Raw genomic sequence first — 13,850 nt, 5'->3', positions numbered from 1 at the left:
ATTAAAGATCTAATGACTCCTTACATTTCTTTAAGAAGTTAAGCTAAAACCTGCCATTATCGCGACGTCCTTTTCTTAACATGTTACCATGCTACATAACTAGCCAATGTGGTAGGCTGAAAAATAAACTTTATTTTGTTTTTTCTATTGACGCTTAGCTTACATTTCTCGAACTTGTACTAAAGTAGAGCTCTAAATTTCAAACATATCTTCTACAACCAACGATAGGTGGTGTGGTAGAAACTAAAATGCGGCCGGCCTTCTTGCGCCATCTTATTTGTCGATAACGTCGGTCGTTTATTGTTTTTTTAATATCGCGCAAAGCTACACGAGGGCTATCTGTGCTAGCCGTCCCTAATTTTGCAGTGTAAGACTAGAGGGAAGGCAGCTAGTCATCAACACCCACTGCCAACTCTTGGATTACTCTTTTACCAGCGAATAATGGGATTGACTGTCATATTATAACGCCCCCATGGCTGGAAGGGCGAGCATGTTTGGTGTGACAGGGATTCGAACCCTCAGATTACGAGTCGAACGCCTTAATCACTTGGCCTTGCAGGGCTCGATGACGTTGAGAAACACAATTATGTAAAACCACTGCTACACCAATAACCTTGATTTCTTGACTCAGTACTTTTATCCGTACAGATGACAACAATTCCAGTTTCCTCCATAACATATATTTTTATTGATTAATAATGGAAACACCTTTTATTTTTAACAAACTATTTAATATGACGACATCACCTTATAGTTACATTTATATTCTCGGCATGGTCAGGGGGGTTAAAGCGATCGAATCCCCGTTACATCAAACATGTTCGACCTTTCAGCTGTGGAGGTGTTAGGTATGTGACGGTCAATCCTAACATTCGTTGGTAAAAGAATAGGCCAAGAGTTGGCAGTGGGTGTTGATGACTAGTCACCTTCCCTGTAGTCTTACATTGTTAAATTAGAGACGTCAGGCGCAGATAGCCCTCTTGTATCTTTGCTCGAAATAAAAATAAACAAACGTTACATTTACATACTGACTTGTCACTTTATTAAGATTTACCTCACCTTCGAAACACATGTGTAGTGCATAACTTCAGGTTTTCAACGTGTGATATTTGACACTTTTGGCTGTTTCACAGGACAATGAACATAAAATAACTTTACGGATACTGTAATAACTGTAAAATGTCGTCACCTGCTTATCATGTACTTCCTGTTTATTAACAGTTGAAAGTATAACAATTCTGCTACTAGAAAGAGCTGGTGTCACCTCCGGCTGAAGACTGTCAGAAGGGAAAGCTGGTTGCACCCACATGTAAGGTGTAACTAATGTCAGGCTGTATTACAGCTGACCGGTTCTTTCAAATGATGACCAAGGCGGACTATCTTCAAGTGTTCTGATGGAAGGACATTACTAAGATTGTAATACGACGACATGGAACCAGCCCAGTAGCATTTCACCTTAGATGTAACAGAAAAGTAGGTTTTGTTTTCGCATATCATAAACTACTGTATGAATGATTAAGTAGAGATATAAAGACAATAGCATAAGACGTTTGTGCATTCTACGTTTCTTGTTCCGACAGTATAAAACAAGCAAACTAACTGAGACGTATGGAACATTCTTACAACAGAAGCTGTGATATCTTTAGAACAACAAATCCAACCAACAATACGACATTTCCACCATGATACAATGACAGGAAATGGCTCTACCAAGACATTAATGCAATAGTACGCTACACTCGAATTTCCAAAATTGGTTTAAAAACTATGGCGTTGACTTTATTTGGTCATCGCAATCAACTGCGGGATCGCAATTGGTTTGATCATTTCCTGGATTAATTGAACATCGCATTCACCGTCATAATTATCTTATGACATCTATAGAAAGTACACACAAAATATACTTCTCTACAGACGGACAACGATCACACAAGCCACCTTGTATCGTCTTGCAAGCTCGTCCACCTAGTTATTGTTTTCTTAAGATTTAAATTAATAATTTAATTTAATAAAGACTACTCATCACCGAGATAAAGATGTGTTGTGTTAGTTTAGAAAATCACTATAACTTTGTAAATAGAGATTCGAAATAACTCTGGATACAATATTCTAGTGCAGAAAGTATTTTATTGTTATAACGAGTACAACGATTCAAATATTCATTGTGCAAATTTCACTGCGAGTGCGTTATTTCTATATTTATATACTAGTGGCGAATGAACATTAGCGCCATCTCTACTGGAAAACATTGGCATTCCAATTATTCTTCTTCGCCGACGTCACGACGCCGTCTACCGGGTCCACCGGCAAAGTTGGCTGCCGCTAGTCCCATCAAATGTTTAGCAGCTTGACTTCCAGAAAATCCACGTGACAGTCCCAAGTCCAGGCCTCGTTTATCACTACAGTTGAAACATGCATTAAAATGTCATAAAAGATGAAACTGTGATTTCTTCCAAATAAATTACAAATTAAACATGATAAATCATGACACCATCTCATTCAAAATAAGAATACCTCGGATTTGTTTCACTGGAAATTGACATAAATATTTCTAAGGTGGTTAATCACTTCTTTTCGTTTTTCTACAACAATAGGAACAAACTTTGCAAACCGAGACACTCCAGCCGTTCCTTATAATTTCAAAATGGTTGTGACAAATGTGAAACAGTTTACCTTACATTAATACTGTTGCTGTTTCCAAATTAATTTTACTACTTTCTTGGTGATAGACACATATTCACCAACTGCTACAGATCTACCACAGTACCAGTAACTACGAAACTTGCCCAGTCCTGGGTTTCTCACCACGCAAAGAGGGAACTTTCTATAATGTTTGGCAGAAGAAGAGGACGTGTTATAGCAACGAGCTAGTCAAGTAGACCAATTAAATTCACGATTCTCTGTAACTGACGTTCTGATTCATTTATCATGGTATATACCAAGAATTTTTCTCGGAATACAGGCGCAAATTACCAATACAAAACGGGAAATATTGGGGCGACTGGTAACTCTAAGCAATACCTACGTGTTGAAATGGTGAATGAAACTTTATAGGTCTTCTTTCAAACTGGCATTTTTATGTTGTTAATTGTTATTTTGAAGATTATAGTTCGTTTTCGTTTTTAATAAATTTAGTTATGAAAGAAAAATGAAACAGCAATCTCGGGATACTTACGTTTTACCACTCTCGGAAGAAATCAAGCTATCCATTATTCCGGACAAAACACGCATCACTTCATCTGAATCATCAATTTCCACCAAAGCACGCCTGTACCTAAAGATTAGACAGTATAAAATTATCTAAAATCTATATGGCTAAATCAGATTTAAATATGATTTAAGCTATTATAATATAAATATAATTACAGTATAAAAATGGGAAAAGCTCTAGAATGCGCCACGGAACTAAGAAATATAGGCCTCGAGCTTCAATTTGATCTTTAGAAAAGAACCTAACGTAACGTAAGTAAAATTCGGTCATATATAAATAGAGATCGTAGGAGGCACTGGAGATTTTATCCTAAAATTATTGGTTGATGTTCAAGCAACATACAATAAAAGCAAATAAAAATGGTTCATGTTTTTTGCGCTGAAACAATAAAAACAGTAACGGTCTTCTAAGGTTTTACTCAAGATATTTTCTGTTCCACAGCACCCTTGTTTCTTTCAAGAGTACTTTGATGCTAGACAGAGAAATAAAGAAGCATAGTCCATTGGACTTATATATATTGGAACCTTTTTTAAAGTACTCTCGAACTAAGAAGCTCACTTTCTTCTGACTTTGGTCAATGAATATAAGCCCTATTAGTAAATCTAGCGTTCCCTTTTTGGACAGCTAAATAAACAAAACATAGAAGTCACGATTTCTTGGCACGCCTGCAGAGCAAATCCTAGCACACTTACTGGTATGCTATAAATTTCTTCCAGCAAAATAATCTTTTATTTTACTCGAGAGCTCTTGGTCTCTTCCAGTTACTGGTAGCGTCTTCAGGCTATATGTTGTGGTGATTGATTCACCACTCATACACGTGTTCCCGAGGCTTAGAATTAAAAGAATGGTGTACTATCATTAAGCTAACAAAATACTTGCTTTCAGAGACTAAGTGCCGCTAAATTTGTTTTGTTTTGAATTTTGTGCAAAGCTACACGAGTGCTATTTGCACTTGCCTTCTCTAATTTGGCAGTGATAAACTAGAGGAAAGGCAGCTAGTCATCCCCACCCACCGCCTACTCGTTTACGAACGTCGCATTATAATACCCACACGGCTGAAAGGGCTGGAGCGTATAGTGACGGGGATTGGAACCCACGACCCACAGATTGTGGGCCAAGCGCTCTAACCACCACACTATATGGATAAAATGCATGTACACCAAAGTACTAGTTTATGAGGCGAAGCCCCCTACTGGCATTCCCCGCTGGTACAGCGGTGAGTCTAAGGATTTACAGCGCTAAAATCAAGGGCTCGATTCTCCTCGGTGGACTAAGCAGATACCCCGATTTGGCTTTGCTACAAGAAAATACACATACACACACCAATGGCAAAGTGGTACGTGTTTCGATACCCGTCGTGGGCAGAGCACAGTAGTTCATTGTGTTGGTTTGTGCTTAAAAAAAAAAATGAAGTGAAACATTGAAACAAATACTCTTTTGTACATAACTCATCTCATTTGTGAGAAAATAATTTTTTTTTAAAAGCTCTTTTCAACTTTATTGTCTTAGTCTATCTGGAATCTTTGAGCAGTATTCAAGTAATAAAACAGTGCGTACGAAGTCAACGCACTATTTAATTTTTAAAATATACACCTTAACCAAACCAGTATGCTAGAAATATTTGTTACTTACGCAACGTAGCTGGCTTGGCTTTGAAGAAAGTAAGGCCTAGCATGGCCTAGCGCGTTAAGGCGTGCGCTTCGCAATCTGAGGGTCGTGGGTTCGCGCCCGAGTCGCGCCAAACATGCTCGCCCTCCCAGCCGTGGGGTGTTATAATGTGACGATCAATCCCACTTTTCGTTGGTAAAAGAGTAGCCCATGAGTTGGCGGTAGGTGGTGATGACTAGCTGCCTTCCCTCTACTCTTACACTGCTAAATTAGGGACGGCTAGCACAGATAGCCCTCGAGTAGCTTTGTGCGAAATTCCAAAAACAAACAAAACAATTGAAGAAAGTAACCGAATAAAATAACTAGAAAATCAAACTGCTAAAAAATATCGCGTTTGCCATCTCTATTTTATGTTGGTAAGAAGTGAAAACAGATTAGCTTACTAATTATGCGGAGTCAATTAGCAATTATTTGCTACAAGTGGTGATAAAAGAATAGAAACAAAATAAAATAAAAACTAAAACTTAATAATCAGAACGTATTGCGCTTAACAACAAATACACAATACTACGAAATTATAGAGATGTTATAAGATATTGGTTCACGAAACAGCTTAAGTATGAAATTACATCTGTTTATAAAATTAATCAGTTATTAGAAAGCACTGTTTCCTATAACGCTGGATATCTTTTTAAATAAATTGTGTCAAAAACACATTAAACCTAGCTGTGTTGCTTGACGTTTGCGTAATTAAACAGACTCGCGCCAAGTGCCTTTGACGTCGATGCATCATAGCTATAGTACATTTTACTCGCATAAGAGTGGAAAGTAAAATAAAACCGTTTAAAGTTTATGGTGAAAAGGCTTAATCTGTACCTTACTACAACGATTCTCTGTTGACAGTAACAGAACGAAATTTCATCCATCTTCTTGTCATCATGGTTTTAATATTTATAGGTCAATAATCCGTCTTTTATCTGTAACAGTTTCATCAGCATTTATCATGTGAAAATGACGCGTCCAAGAACAGGGACCTTATATTTTAACTAGTGGTGACACCTGTCTTACGAAATATGGAAGGTTTGTAAAATAATCAAGTTTTTTCCATTTCCTGCGTGTAATGCAGTGTTTTCATGCTTGACCAACTTTCTGATACGTGTTTTAATTTCTTGGCAAAATACATTTTAATTATGAACTGAGAGATTAGAAGGAAAGCATCCAGTGAACGCCATCTGCCCTGGGGTTGCTCTTCATAAACGAGGAGGGGTGTTGATTGTTGCATTATAACGCTCTCAGGGATGAAGCGGTCAGTAGACTTAACACCAGGATTCGAATCCGCGACCTGCAACTTATGAGCCGATCGTCATAACCACAAGGTTATGTTACGCCTGTTTGGACATGGTATCACAAATGGATGTGCAATTTTATAGAAACTGGAGGAAGAAGTGTGAAATCAAACACACCCGGAGACACAACGAACTAAATACGACACATCCGGAGACAATATGCACAACGAACTTAATGCGACGAAACTCAGCTCCAACTTATAGGAAACTTAAAAACTGAAACAAATTTTGGAGCGTAAAATATTTAACTTACCGAGGTTGAGGCAGAGAAGCTGACAAATTCACTGACAGGACTGTCATTAGAAGTATTACGGTGACGAAAACCTTGACCATTGTTTCTAAAATTAAAAAAAAACAAAACAACGTATAGACTAACAGTATTCTGATTAGAAGTTATTAATTGAATTGAATCTTAATTAATTAAAATATTTTTGCTGAGCAAAGTAATATGGAAGTAAAATAAAATAAATATTAACCGATTGTGACGAATTTATCTATTTTTACACGAATATTTTGGTTGCCGGAAATGAGAAAATAAAAGACTATGCTATTGCAAGTCGTACGTGTATAAATGTATAAATGATAGTTTTCAAAGAAACCCTCGAGAACTTTTAGCATGAAACGGTCTATGTGCCTTGTAAACACCTTTTACTACAGGGTGTTTGGAAAGTCACTGTGCACTTATATATTTATTAACAGGCACGTTTCAGTATAGAATACAGGAGGTAACTATGAATGACAATTATAAACAATGCTGAAAGTGACCCACGTTGGCATCAATACAGGCCTGGATCCTTCTTATTTTGTTTCTAAACACAGCTAATCAGTTGCTGGTTTGAAATAGTCTGAATGAATGCTGTTATCGCTGCTTTCAAAACTGCACAGTGACTTTCCGAACACTCTGTATTATACGAAGTGTTAACATAGATAATTGCCTCGATGATTATGAAAAGTGCTAAGTGTTTATTCTTTCACAGGGTCGCCGTCTATATAAAAAAAAAAAGAGAATTCTTATACGAAATACCTGGGTTCTGTATTACAGCTTGTCGTACTATCAATCCCACTGTTTGTTGGCAAAAGAGTAGCCAAAGAGTTGACGGTGGGTGGTGATGACTAGCTGGCTTCCCTCTAGTTTTACACTGCAAAATTAGGGACGGCTAGCGCAGATAGCCCTCGTGTAGCTTTTCGCGAAATTCAAAACTAACAAAAAGTCAAACGTTGCTCATCACAAAATAAATCAAAACAATAAAAATAACCATGATAAAATATCCCCGAAGTGTCGAAACAGTGGATACTTTTACAGTACGTGGAATTATATAGCATCGTTGTTGTTTTTTTAACATATTACTACCTAGAGTTTACTCTTGTTAGTTCTAATAACACAGCATGTATCCCAGGGAAACACTTTTCCACACCAAGGAATACTTTAGTAAAATAGACACCAAACAATAGATGTATTGTTTAAGATAATCATCACATGAGATAATTTAATATATATATATATATATATATTAAGGAATATTTTGTGCCTAAAGAGAATTAGTTTCTCACTAAACTTTTTGACATATTTGTAATTTTAAATTTAAGCTAAAATATTTCTACCTAATAGAAAACTTTATGTAAGATTTTTCTACGATAACTAACAATTTAAAAAAAAGTCTTTTGTAATTATAAATAATTAGAAAATTAATCTCCAGAAAAAGTTGTGGATGTTAAAATCGAGAATAAATATATTAATAAAACTACTGAGCGCTAATCTCTTCTCAAGATGAATTTAAACAGTTCCATCGATTTAGTTTCAGATTCTGGGAACCCTTATTTGCATATACGTAAGAACTGTGTTGATACTGTTATAGTCGCGTGTATTGTTCTATAGTTTATCATGGTATCACACTAAAAATTAACTTCAGTATTATAAGCATAAAACTTGCAAAAATGTGGTAATATGATCTATCAAACTAGATAGATTTAATATAGTAATATGATCTATCAAACTGTCAAATTAGATACATCACATTCACCTGTTACATGTCCAGTAATATGCGTATAATGTTTCGTACACTTTTAATAGAAAGAAGAAAAACAGAATGAGGATAGAGTCAGGAGAAATATGTTTTAAAATCAGAGGCTTTTAAAATTTTACAATTAAAGAATCGTAAATTAAAGTTTAAGGCGTTAACTTGTACGTTGACAATAAATATCTGACATTTGAAATCCAAGGACTACATATGAGATATGTTTCTGACTGAAAATTTTAGACAAAATAAATAATCCAAACCAAAATAACTGCAAGAAATTGTAAACATCTTTAGAGTGTACGTAACGTTTCTCTTAGTTGTAATGTAAGAGACATAGTTATTTATGTAACGTTTCTCTTAGTTGTAATGTAACATGGTTATTTAAGTAACGTTTCTCTTAGTTGTAATGTAACAGACATAGTTATTTATGTAACGTTTCTCTTAGTTGTAATGTAAGAGACGTAGTTATTTATGTAACGTTTCTCTTAGTTGTAATGTAAAAGACGTAGTTATTTATGTAACATTTCTCTTAGTTGTAATGTAACATGGTTATTTATGTAACATTTCTCTTAGTTGTAATGTAAGAGACACAGTTATTTATGTAACGTTTCTTTTAGTTGTAATGTAACATGGTTACTTATGTTACATTTCTCTTAGTTGTAAAGTAAGAGACATAGTTATTTATGTAACGTTTCTCTTAGTTGTAATGTAAGAGACGTAGTTATTTATGTAACGTTTCTCTTAGTTGTAATGTAAAAGACGTAGTTATTTATGTAACGTTTCTCTTAGTTGTAATGTAAAAGACGTAGTTATTTATGTAACGTTTCTCTTAGTTGTAATGTAAGAGACACAGTTATTTATGTAACGTTTCTTTTAGTTGTAATGTAAGAGACATAGCTATTTATCTAACTTTTCTCTTAGTTGTGATGTAACATGGTTATTTATGTAACGTTTCTCTTAGTTGTGATGTAACAGACATAGTTATTTATGTAACATTTCTCTTAGTTGTAATGTAAAAGACGTAGTTATTTATGTAACATTTCTCTTAGTTGTAATGTAACATGGTTATTTATGTAACATTTCTCTTAGTTGTAATGTAAGAGACATAGCTATTTATCTAACTTTTCTCTTAGTTGTGATGTAACATGGTTATTTATGTAACGTTTCTCTTAGTTGTGATGTAACAGACATAGTTATTTATGTAACATTTCTCTTAGTTGTAATGTAAGAGACACAGTTATTTATGTAACGTTTCTTTTAGTTGTTATGTAACATGGTTACTTATGTTACGTTTCTCTTAGTTGTAATGTAAGAGACATAGTTATTTATGTAACGTTTCTCTTAGTTGTAATGTAAGAGACGTAGTTATTTATGTAACGTTTCTCTTAGTTGTAATGTAAAAGACGTAGTTATTTATGTAACGTTTCTCTTAGTTGTAATGTAACATGGTTATTTATGTAACATTTCTCTTAGTTGTAATGTAAGAGACACAGTTATTTATGTAACGCTTTTAGTTGTAATGTAAGAGACATAGCTATTTATCTAACTTTTCTCTTAGTTGTGATGTAACATGGTTATTTATGTAACGTTTCTCTTAGTTGTGATGTAACAGACATAGTTATTTATGTAACATTTCTCTTAGTTGTAATGTAAGAGACACAGTTATTTATGTAACGTTTCTATTAGTTGTAATGTAACATGGTTAATTATGTTACGTTTCTCTTAGTTGTAATGTAAGAGACGTAGTTATTTATGTAACGTTTCTCTTAGTTGTAATGTAAAAGACGTAGTTATTTATGCAACGTTTCTCTTAGTTGTAATGTAACATGGTTATTTATGTAACGTTTCTCGTAGTTGTAACAGACGTAGTTATTTATGTAACGTTTCTCTTAGTTGTAATGTAACAGACATAATTACTTATGTAACATCTCTGCTACTTGTAATGTTACAGACATAGGTATTTATGTGACGTTTCTTTTAGTTGTAATATAATGTAGTTATTTATGTAACGTTTCTTTTAGTTGTAATATATTGTAGTTATTTATGTAACGTTTCTCTTAATTTTTATGTAACATGGTTGTTTATGTAACGTTTCTCTTAATTTTTATGTAACATGGTTATTTATGTAACGTTTCTCTTAATTTTTATGTAACATGGTTATTTATGTAACGTTTTTCTTAGTTGTAATGGAACCCATATGGTTGTGCAACGTTTCTTTTAGTTGTAATGCAACAGACATAGTTATGTAACGTTTTTTTTAGTTGTAATGTAACAGATATAGTTATTTATGTAATGTTTCTCTTTAGTTGTATTGTAGCAGACATAGTTATTTATGTAACGTTTCTCTTACTTGTAATGTTACAGACATAGTTATTTATGTAACGTTTCTCCTAGTTGTAATGTTACAGACATAGTTATTTATGTAATGTTTCTCATAGTTGTAATGTAAGAGACGTAGTTATTTATGTAACGTTTATCTTAGTTGTAATGTAAAAGACGTAGTTATTTATGTAACGTTTCTCTTAGTTGTAATGTAACATGGTTATTTATGTAACGTTTCTCTTAGTTGTAATGTAAGAGACAGTCATTTATGTAACGTTTCTCTTAGTTGTAATGCAACAGACGTAGTTATTTATGTAACGTTTCTCTCAGTTGTAATGTAACAGACATAATTACTTATGTAACATCTCTGCTACTTGTAATGTTACAGACATAGGTATTTATGTGACGTTTCTTTTAGTTGTAATGTAATGTAGTTATTTATGTAACGTTTCTCTTAATTTTTATGTAACATGGTTATTTATGTAACGTTTTTCTTAGTTGTAATGGAACCCATATGGTTATGTAACGTTTTTCTTAGTTGTAATGTAAGAGATATAGTTATTTATGTAATGTTTCTCTTTAGTTGTATTGTAGCAGACATAGTTATTTATGTAACGTTTCTCTTACTTGTAATGTTACAGACATAGTTATTTATGTAACGTTTCTCCTAGTTGTAATGTTACAGACATAGTTATTTATGTAATGTTTCTCATAGTTGTAATGTAAGAGACAGTTATTTATGTAACGTTTCTCTTAGTTGTAATGTAATTCATAAGGTTATGTAATGTTTCTTCTACTTCTAATATGTAAACAACAAACGTGTGTAGCATTTTTTTAAATCATAATATAACCGACATTGTTTTGTAACATTTCTCCAAGTTGTACTGTAACCTTTTGAATGGAAGAGTTGTCAGTAACTGTTAGGTTATATCGGACATCCACCTCAAAAACTAATAATAATTCGACTTTATAATAATTTCGTTGTAATTTTAGATAAACCAAAAACTTAAATAATTAAAATTCGTGTTTATAATTGAGTGTGAAAAAATTATTTAACAAAATTTATGGGTAATAAGCACTCATAATAAGAAAGTTTAGGGTCAATGTGTGGGTATAATATTAAACGTGCATTAATACCAAAGTCCAGGAAATATGCGAGTTACATATTCGTTTCCAATCAACACCTTTTGTCATCTCAATCATATGTGATTTAATTTCTTACAAGCCCTAGTTTTTAAACCGCAACTTTATCTTTTAGAAACTTTTCGTGAAAAAGAAGAAAAAAGTATAAAAAAACGCAAATGATAACTGAAACGTATTTTTCGCGATACAAATAATTCACAAAATAAATTCACCCGTATAGTTCAAACACACTGTTCTTTCTGCAGCACTTGGAACTTGTGTTCGAAACAAAATGACTGAAATGAAATTTCATCTACATCCCAATTTTACACGAATATTTAAAGAAATGTTTTTTGTAACTGTAACTGTGAAAATTAAGCCTACAGTTGTCCAGTTGGACAGTTGAAATTATTTTCTCTTATAACTGTTTCTGTGAAAATTAAGCCTAAAGTTGTCCAGCTGAAGAGTATTAAAAAGTTTCTTTAAAGCTGAAACGAAACCGAATAAACAAGGTATATCTACATTTATGTAAATCAGATTTTCGGATAACTCTATACGAAATAAATTTAAATTGTAGAGGTCGCTACTAGACGTTCTTATAGTATTGAATATGAAGAAAACAGTTAAATCTTAATTATAATATTTCAACTAATTTTCATTCGACTGGGCCTTACTTCAAATTGTGAAAACTTCTGGCTGAGTCCCAAAATATCGTTTAACATACTTTTTTGGTATCTATAAGTGGAGCTATTGAATTACTTTTGGCACTACCCATGTGAGTTACGAGGATATATGTTTAACAAAATCTAAACTTACCACTAGGGCGATGCAGAGACAAAGTTCAAAGTTATTCTTTTGGGTCAGCTAGTTTCCAAGTTCTGTTTCTTAGAATTGGAGATGCTGTGTCTTCGTCTGTCTGAATGACCTGATAGGCTGGCAGCTTTTATACAAATACAAGCTGGCGAAATTGCTGAATTGACGTCTGTAGTGACGTAATTGCTGACACTTTTCTCATTGGTTGGAGATCTTGCAAGAATATTTAGGGCGGGGTTGTTTTGACAACTTGCGACGTTTAATATAACTCAGCAAGAAGTTAGGTGACAGAGGTGCACAGAATTAAAACACGAAAGAATATATTTTTCTGTAACGTAAGATTCATAAACTTTGAGCTTTTCTTGTTTTTATTGAAACGTGAACGACAGCTTTTAGAAACTGTGTCTAATAATAATATATTTTTAGGGTACAATAAACCTTATTTATTCATGAAATATACATATTACGAGAGTTTAGAAATCTATGTACTTGTATTCAGTTATTCCACAATATTTTAACCAAATAAGAAATCCCTACTAATTCTAGATTCATATGTATGTTGCATGATCTCATTATAAATCCCCACTAATACTAGATCCATATGTATGTTGCATGATCTCATTATAAATCCCTACTACTCCTAGATCCATATGTATGTTGTATGATCTCATTATAAATCCCTACTAATCCTAGATCCATATGTATGTTGTATGATCTCATTATAAATCCCTACTAATCCTAGATCCATATGTATGTTGCATGATCTCATTATAAATCCCTCCTAATCCTAAATCCATATGTATGTTGCATGATCTCGTTATAAATCCCTACTAATCCTATATCCATATGTATGTTGCATGATCCATTATAAATCCCCACTAATACTAGATCCATATGTATCTTGCATGATCTCATTATAAATCCCTACTAATCCTAGATCCCTATCTATGTTGCATGATCTCATTATAAATCCCTACTAATCCTAGATCCATATGTATGTTGCATGATCTCATTATAAATCCCTCCTAATCCTAAATCCATATGTATGTTGCATGATCTCGTTATAAATCCCTACTAATCCTATATCCATATGTATGTTGCATGATCCATTATAAATCCCCACTAATACTAGATCCATATGTATCTTGCATGATCTCATTATAAATCCCTACTAATCCTAGATCCCTATCTATGTTGCATGATCTCGTTATAAATCCCTACTAATCCTATATCCATATGTATGTTGCATGATCCATTATAAATCCCCACTAATACTAGATCCATATGTATCTTGCATGATCTCATTATAAATCCCTACTAATCCTAGATCCCTATCTATGTTGCATGATCTCATTATAAATCTCTACTACTAATAGATCCATATGTATGTTGCATGATCTCATTATAAAT

At 33.5% G+C, this 13,850-nt stretch overlaps 1 protein-coding gene across 1 annotated transcript; it reads right to left on the bottom strand.

Moving 5' to 3' along the window:
- Window positions 1–2,107: 2,107 nt before the first annotated feature.
- Window positions 2,108–12,574, bottom strand: LOC143258093 (diuretic hormone class 2-like). The gene is made up of 4 exons (XM_076517112.1): window positions 12,444–12,574; window positions 6,419–6,503; window positions 3,176–3,274; window positions 2,108–2,399 (listed from the first exon to the last, which is right to left on the bottom strand). The coding sequence occupies exons 2-4, from the start codon at window positions 6,496–6,498 to the stop codon at window positions 2,261–2,263; spliced, it is 318 nt and encodes a 105-aa protein (XP_076373227.1). The 5' UTR covers window positions 6,499–6,503; window positions 12,444–12,574; the 3' UTR covers window positions 2,108–2,260.
- Between the last annotated feature and the right edge of the window lie 1,276 nt (window positions 12,575–13,850).

Source organism: Tachypleus tridentatus, chromosome 7 (genome assembly GCF_004210375.1).
Source record: "Tachypleus tridentatus isolate NWPU-2018 chromosome 7, ASM421037v1, whole genome shotgun sequence".
Taxonomy (NCBI): domain Eukaryota; kingdom Metazoa; phylum Arthropoda; class Merostomata; order Xiphosura; family Limulidae; genus Tachypleus; species Tachypleus tridentatus.
Note: the sequence above shows the minus strand (reverse complement) of the source record. Positions and strands in the feature narration are given on the sequence as shown.

Excerpts from the sequence above, each read along its gene's own strand:
- LOC143258093 (XM_076517112.1), bottom strand. The coding sequence starts at position 6,498 with ATGGTCAAGGTTTTCGTCACCGTAATACTTCTAATGACAGTCCTGTCA. Across the intron at positions 3,275-6,418 it reads GCTTCTCTGCCTCAACCTCG|GTACAGGCGTGCTTTGGTGG; the intron begins GTAAGTTAAATA and ends TCTAATCTTTAG. Across the intron at positions 2,400-3,175 it reads TCTTCCGAGAGTGGTAAAAC|TGATAAACGAGGCCTGGACT; the intron begins GTAAGTATCCCG and ends TTTCAACTGTAG.